The sequence below is a fragment of the Salvia hispanica genome, unplaced genomic scaffold (assembly GCF_023119035.1).
Source record: "Salvia hispanica cultivar TCC Black 2014 unplaced genomic scaffold, UniMelb_Shisp_WGS_1.0 HiC_scaffold_423, whole genome shotgun sequence".
NCBI lineage: Eukaryota > Viridiplantae > Streptophyta > Magnoliopsida > Lamiales > Lamiaceae > Salvia > Salvia hispanica.
The window spans coordinates 103-7,751 of NW_025952161.1; the positions used below are offsets into that span (position 1 = coordinate 103).

A 7,649-nucleotide genomic window follows, 5' to 3' on the forward strand; every position below is an offset into this window, starting at 1 on the left:
AACTTTTAATGGTATGCATACCTTTTTAAACCGTTAGATATCATAGTTACTTAGATGTTTGGAATTCTTCCTTTACAATTGCTCGACAAACACGACCCGAATAGGTGGCCCGTTCCACGTCTTTCCAGCCTGTTCCGAAGAGAAGCCGGAAGGGAACTTTAAGCACATGAAAACACCCCTTCAAAACTCGAGTTTATTACTCCATTTTGATGAATTTGAGTAGTTGGATGTCTCTTATAATGTAAGAACTCACTGCATATCACCTGCAACATTAAATTCCACATTTGGATAACAAAATCCATATATATATATATATATATATATCAAGAAAAGCTCATGTTACAGACAAGTTTGCTAATTTCTAAGCACAACATGAACTGCATCTTCCCAAGTTAAATTTCAGAAGCTGCAGTCTGCATGTCGTCTGATTCTGACATTGTCGAGTAGCTGAGGATCGCCTCGAAGCTGTGGCAGTAAGCGCTAGAATACACGAGAAGAGCCTGAAACAACTTGGGCAGGCTTGTCTGTAGGTTTTTCAGGATCATGGATCTGGTCGTTTTAACAGAATTCGAGTACTTGGCTTTCTCGTCTTCAGCTAAGCTCCTCAGGGCATCGGCCTTAGCTCGCCTGGCTACTAACGGATGCTTGGAATCTTCGACAGAGATGCTCCCTCCCAACTTCATCTCCATTTCTGCAAGAAAAGTGAGCTCCCTCTCAAATTTCCTTGCAAGCTTCTCAGATCTCTTGCGTAAGTCGAATTCGTGTTGCTGCTGTAAGATGATGGAGTGAACAGCTGACTGTAGACACTTGATGGCATCAGCCACCATCTGAAAGAAAAACAAATATATTGTGACAAATTATACACATTTTATCACAAGATTTACATTACTTCACTTAATTTTTCAAGAATCATACCTTATCTGGCAATTTATCCAGTGCTTGCTGCCATTTGTCCAAAAGGGCATGCAGCGTTGGCGATTCGCTGTGAGAGTTATTAGCACCTTCGATATAGTTACTCAGCTTGATCCACTTGCAGAGCGTTCTCACATACTCGCGCTGGTACTTAACGAGCTTGCAGAAGCTGTGGTGCCACGACGTTACTTCTGTCTGCAGCTGGCCTGCAGCCTGCCGTTGTGATTCAGTAGTCGGCTCCAGGGCTTGCTGATCCGTGAGATGACTCATCTGCTGAGATATGTGATGCTGGACTTGATGAGAGTTGTACATCGTTTGCCACATGTGCATCAGCCTGAGAAGACGAGGTCACATCAGAATACGATACAGAATCATATAATGCACTACATATCATGATTATCATCATCAGTTTGAACGGAAAAGCAGCTCGTCTCTTACCCTGAAGCCAGTGTGATCAGCTGAGGGTGTAATTCCTTGTTCACGAGTGTGAGTATGGTCGAAGAAGACCTTCCGATCGACTCTTGGAGAGACGAGATGTAAGATCGCAAACTTTCAAACATGGAGCGTGTCTTCTCCGCCTTGGTCCAGTCGTGCTCTTCGTCCAGTTTCTGTAGTAGCAAAGATTTTCTCCCAAATTCCACCTTAGAAATCTCTTCCTCCTAAGAAAACAGGAAACATTAGAAGAAACATAAATGAAAAATCAACACACAATTTATCAACCAAACAAAAAAGTTAGTAATATTTCTTCCTTCAACCAATGCAATTCCTATAGTTTACTTAAGGGAAACTACCTTAACATCCTTATAGAGTTTCTGTTCCTCCGAATAAAGTTTTTCGAGTGTGATACAGTGAGCTCCGGGCTTGCAGGGCTCACCGGATCCAAACATATCTCCTGTTTCTCTAGTGGATTGGAGTGATTTAGATGACCACGACCAATTCAAGGCACTGAAGACCTTAGCTGAATTGCTTCTCTTCCCTGCTTAGTCGATGCAAAGACACGAAATCAGATTACGCATAACACAAAAATTTACAAACACCAAAAGTTAACTTATATAACTAAATAAGAACTAAAACCATTACTCTTATTCTCATTGCTACTCTGGTAAAGGAATGTTCCTCCTGCATTAATATCTATGAAAACAGCAATATCCTTCACTACAGCGGATGCTTTCAGGAAATACTCGTCCAAGTCTTTGACAACGCCCGCCAAGTTCTTCTTGCCCCTCCAAACCACCATTGCCATATCTGCAGTGTCCTTCGTGTGCCAGCTCATCATAGACGAGCTATCATCAACAAACTCAGTATCCGGAGGAGGCAGCATGTCAATGTCATCAACAGCAAAATCTGCCTCCTCCTCCTCATTCTCCTCGTCTTCATCTATGAACTCAGTATTTGTATCCTTCCAACTCTCCTCCTCACCCTGCTCCACCGTCTCCCTTCTACTCTCACAATGCACCGAGGCAGAACCAAAAACGTCCCAGTATTCCCAAGACGAGCTAGGAACTGGTGGGGGTGGAGTGTGACCACTCTCCTCATCGACCTCAATGATTTCCTCCACAGCAGATTGAGCCTCTCCCGGTTCAACCTCAGACTTCCTTATATCAGGGCTAAAATTGGGCGGAGGCGGAGGCGATGGTGGCAAAGGCAGAGGAGGGGATGCAGGGAATTCAGCAGCAGAATTCGTGTCCTCGAATTCCAAGGATTCGGGCTCAGTAAACTGCCTAAGTGTCATTCCAGTATTCCTCAATGACCTCAAATATGCTATCTGAGCATCAGCAAACTCTTTCCTATATCTCAAGAGCTGTTTCATCAGCCTCTTCCTCTCCTTACACATCCTCACCCTCTCTTCTTTATCAACTCTTGATGCAACACACCCCATTTTCCCCAAACCTTGATACAATAACAAATTTTCCACCTTTTAGGCCTTCAACATTCACTATAAATAATAGGAGTAGCAAAGCTCAATCAATATTTGTCAAAGATAGTGAAACAACCAGAATACATAGCCCTCCAAATCTCCATGGAAGAAAAAAAAACAAAGACAACAACCAAAGCTCAAAGCAAAGTTTTGCAACTATCCTACCAAACATATGGTCCACATAGCATATCAATACTCACAAAAAATGCATGAAAAATAGCATAAAGTTCAACTCTCAAGAATTTCATAAGTATGCTTTCCACAGAGTTAAGACAAAATAGCATAGTACATTGTTATCCAGCTCCAAAATTCTGCTGAGATCACAAACCTAAAAGAAATATTTACACTGAGCTAAAATTTATAAGGAATAGTTTAAAGAAACACTCCAAGAAATGGGAGTAAAAAGAAGTGCAGTTCACCTTAATTTTGGAATATTAAACCTCAGAAGAATCCAAATGTTTGTTGTCAAAGATCAAAACTTTGGCCATATGGACCACTAAATTTATCCAGATAGTATTTATTTTCAAGAAACCAAAGAGAAAGACAAAGAATGGCTCTGACACAGAACCGTTTTGAGGCGACAATGTCACAACAAGCTGCAGCAGAAAAACACAGTATCAAGAAAAAAAATGGGGGATGAATGAGCTCTAGCAAAAAGCTAAAAACCAAGAATTTTGAATGTAGAAAGGAGTTAAGTGTAGTCCAGTGTGTAGTGTAGTGACTACTGTGTGTGTGTATGTGAGAGAGAGAGAGAGAGAGGAGGGGATGGCTCGAGACCCAAGAAGAGGCATCCAAAGACCAAAGACCAAAGCACAAGAAAGAAGATGACAATTGACAACAAATTTTCCTATTTTCTTTGAAGGATGTCTGTTTTGGTTGTCAAATGAAAATGATGATAATAAAAATAACAGTGTATTTATATTTCAAAAATGATAATAGCAGTGTATTTCTTTAATGATAGTCTGATACCCTAAAATTAGAAATGACCATTTGAATCATGAATTCAAAATATTACTGTAATTTAAAAAAAATCTGTATCATTACATTGAGAAAATAAATTATACTTACTAAAATATTTATATAATATGGAATCCAAACATTTACTTTTAAATCTTTTGTTATTTATAAGGTTATTATTAATGTTTGTTAAATGCGTTTTATGACTCCATTTTGTTGAGAGGGGTAACCATTTATTATACTCCCTCCGTCTCTGATAAAAATATGAGCATAATAATGGATAATGGAACCACATTATTATTAGTGTTTATTGGTGACATAAAGTCGTAAATAACTGAATATATAGAGATAATAAATCGTGATAACTTTTCATAAACTGAAAGCTAATATATTTATGGGACCGGCGAAAAAGAAAGTGCACATATTTTTATGAGACGAAAATTTGATAATATAAATTTAGTGAATAATTAATTATTTTAATAGTTATTTTTTTAATAATAGGATTTGAGACGTGTTCATGTATTACATTTTTTGTCATCATCAATAGGATAATCTTTTATAACAATATCATGTCGAAAAAAAAAGCTTAGTGGTGAAGATAATAACACTTGTAGTAACTATTTGACGACTTTGAAATCAATATTTGACACCACTAGAGAATGTATCTCAACCTTTTTGTAGACAGCCCTTTTTACCAATCAAAAGCGTCTTTTATTTTAATCAATAAAAACCCAAAAACGTGTGACACCCAACTCAAAAACCTAAGCTTTTTTTCAGATCGAATTGAATGCAGCCAAACCACTTGTATAATGTGATGATCCAAAACTTTATGGCTTTCCTTTACCTTTTGAATTAAGAAAAGAATAAAGCTATAAAGTGTTTTTTTATAAATTTTAATAATAAATAAATAAATGACCTTATTTGAGTAGTACTATTAATGTCTTTCCTTTATTTTCGCTTTGTAAATAATCTATAAAGAGATAATGATTTGACCCTAATGTGAGATATAATATTCCCAAGCAAATACAAATAGTAAATATTGTACAAACTTCAAACTATGATTTGGATCGTTAGAAAATAAAACTAGATGATAAAATAAGCAACGAAAAATGTCAACGCAATATCAACGATTAATATTGTCTTGACATTGTGTTGACACTTTTTGTTACTGTTATTTTGTCATCTATTGATATTTTTTAACAATTCAAATAATAATTTGAAGTTTGTACAATCTTTAGGCTTTGCATTTTATCATACCATGATGTAAGTATATGTCATAAGAATTGAATATTTTACTAAAGCAATACCATGATGTAAGTATATGTTAGATGAATTGAATATTTTACTAAAGCAATCACTGGCAAATGAATTTGTTTTTATTTGAATACGAATCATTATATTTATATTTTCAAGAATAACAAAGTTTGTGGATGACGGTATGGAAAAAACAAATTTATTTTAGATGCATTCATATAGTAATAAATTACTTGTTTCTCACCATCATCCATAAAGATTCAGCCTGCAATACCGTACTTGTGTTTATTATATTAATTGTGTAGTTAAAAAAGCATGTGATATTAAATTATTAATGTTCACTAATAAACATTGATGAATTATGCAATTTGGCTTATAGAATTTTCATGGGATGAAAGCATGGGGCCCGCGGTTTTAGGGAAATGGAACGATATTTCATTATTTAAAAAAAAGAGTTGGATTATTTCATATTTTCGGATTTTAGTTATAGTGGAGTATTATTTTGATCAATTCAGAAATGCTTTTTTCTATCAAGTATATTGAATAAAGGTTAAAAGTGTACTCAAATTATTACTATTTGGTAATGACAATGTTGGGAAGGCATGGGGTCGTTTATTATTATTTTTAATTTTCTTTAGGATGCACATTATGAAAAATGATTCATAATGATTTTATATGAACCTTTAAAAATATTTTTAAAATTTGTTATTGTGTGTAAATGGGTTTTAAAGTTTTGATCAACAAATAATATATCAAGTTGTCAACCAAAAATTAAGGACTCGAATTTGATTTCAATAGAAAAAACATGAAGGCCCACTGACGAAATGGGCCCATTTGATAATATTAAGGGCCATGGTTGATGAATTGGGCCCTCAATTATGATAAAGAAGCCTCAAGCAAAATTCAAAAAATTAAGTGAGGATTAGATCTTGATGTGAAACTTAGAAGAACGTAATATCAAACAATAATGATACTTTATATGTTCACGAAAAATAGAGCATATTTAAAAAATAAAAAAAAAGTTTTCAATAATTTCTCTTTTTACTTTGAACCTCACATTCTATTAACACTATTACTCTATTACTTTATCAATTTTACATTAAAACTCATGTTATTCACAAAGTGTTTTATTTTTCGTGGACGGAGGGAGTATAACTTACTACTCCACTAGTACTAAAATATATAGTTGTGGACACTTGTGGTTGATTAATTGCTAATCGTGATCACTCACATGTATATATAACCATTCAAATAGTTGTTTAGTTGTCACGGCATTATATTAATAGGTTGTCATCTATCTACGTATCTAAATCCGGATTTCACGAATTAAGTTAATACTAATGACTTTTTAAAGAAACACAAAACAAAAAATAATGTGGTAATTTGTTGACTTTGCAGCTACATCTTTTAGTATTACTAAAATATTTTATAACATTATAATTATGCATAACGTTGCATGTACGTAGCAATATTATGGCACATTATAATTATATCTAATGTAGCGTAATAATTAAGGGATGGTTTATTATTATAAGATGACCATTTCGAAATTGTAATTTTTTTAGGTTTATGAACTTACATGACGTGCTATGCGTGGTTTTAAAATTTCAATGTAAAATTCATTTGCCGATTTAGAAGAATGCATCATTGATTGATTGCCATTTGCCAATAAATTAATCAGAGAAAATGTTTAAATGTAAGTTACAACTTACAATGGAGTCAACTCATTGCAGCAAAAGAAGAAAATAAAATTTAATACAAATGATGGTAATAATGTTTGTTACTATCCGGTTAATTGGATTTGTATTTAATAATGTTGAATCTGTGATAATAATAAACAAATGATATTAATACTTATTGCAATCTTAATCAAATGTACGGATTGAGTAATGAATTCTAATCAATTATATTTTGCAAAAGAGTGAAATTCATAAATAGTCTTTAAATTATTGAGATTACACACACGGTTCTTATTAGAAAAAAAAATAATCAACCAACTCTAAGATTAAGATATAATCACATTTAAGATCATTGTTAAAAAAAACTTTTGTGGATCAAAATACTCCCAAAACCTGTGAATTATTTACTTTTTAAAGATTGATTACTTGATTTTTATTTAATGAGTAGTAAATATTTTAGTTTTTTTCTCTAAGTACATCAAATAATATGGAGTACTAAATATTTCTCCTCTATTTTTAAATCATATACATACATTATGTAACTATTTATTTTTGCAAAATTCATTCAAATTTGATATTCAATAATTTACTTTAATCTACTATATAAAAACAATTAAATATAGTTTTAAAAAGAAAAAAAAGGTAAAATTATTATTTATACACAAAGTAAGGTTGTTATTCATAAATGGAACAACAGTATCGTCCATGAATAAATATTCGTCTGCAAAGAAGTGTCTCGTTTATTACTTTTGTTAATTGACTTCATGGGAGGTGATAAATTGCTAACTAATTAGCAATCCAAAATTGAGACCAGTTTTTAACTATTAGATTAGAAGATCTTGTGGTTGATATAATGCTAAGCGTAATATATTTTAAATTTAAATAATTATTAATTAAATTAAAAGAGTATTAATGTCAAATCCTATATG

General features: G+C 33.3%; 1 protein-coding gene across 1 annotated transcript; it reads right to left on the minus strand.

Annotated features, from left to right (window-relative positions):
• Positions 1 to 295: 295 nt before the first annotated feature.
• On the minus strand, positions 296 to 3,566 carry LOC125199204 (protein ALTERED PHOSPHATE STARVATION RESPONSE 1-like). Its single transcript, XM_048097306.1, has 6 exons — positions 3,250 to 3,566; positions 1,993 to 2,848; positions 1,704 to 1,888; positions 1,351 to 1,571; positions 916 to 1,246; positions 296 to 827 (listed from the first exon to the last, which is right to left on the minus strand). The coding sequence occupies exons 2-6, from the start codon at positions 2,789 to 2,791 to the stop codon at positions 393 to 395; spliced, it is 1,971 nt and encodes a 656-aa protein (XP_047953263.1). The 5' UTR covers positions 2,792 to 2,848; positions 3,250 to 3,566; the 3' UTR covers positions 296 to 392.
• Positions 3,567 to 7,649: the final 4,083 nt, after the last annotated feature.

Excerpts from the sequence above, each read along its gene's own strand:
- LOC125199204 (XM_048097306.1), bottom strand. The coding sequence starts at position 2,791 with ATGGGGTGTGTTGCATCAAGAGTTGATAAAGAAGAGAGGGTGAGGATG. Across the intron at positions 1,247-1,350 it reads CTGATCACACTGGCTTCAGG|GCTGATGCACATGTGGCAAA; the intron begins GTAAGAGACGAG and ends TCGTCTTCTCAG. Across the intron at positions 828-915 it reads TGGATAAATTGCCAGATAAG|ATGGTGGCTGATGCCATCAA; the intron begins GTATGATTCTTG and ends TTTTTCTTTCAG.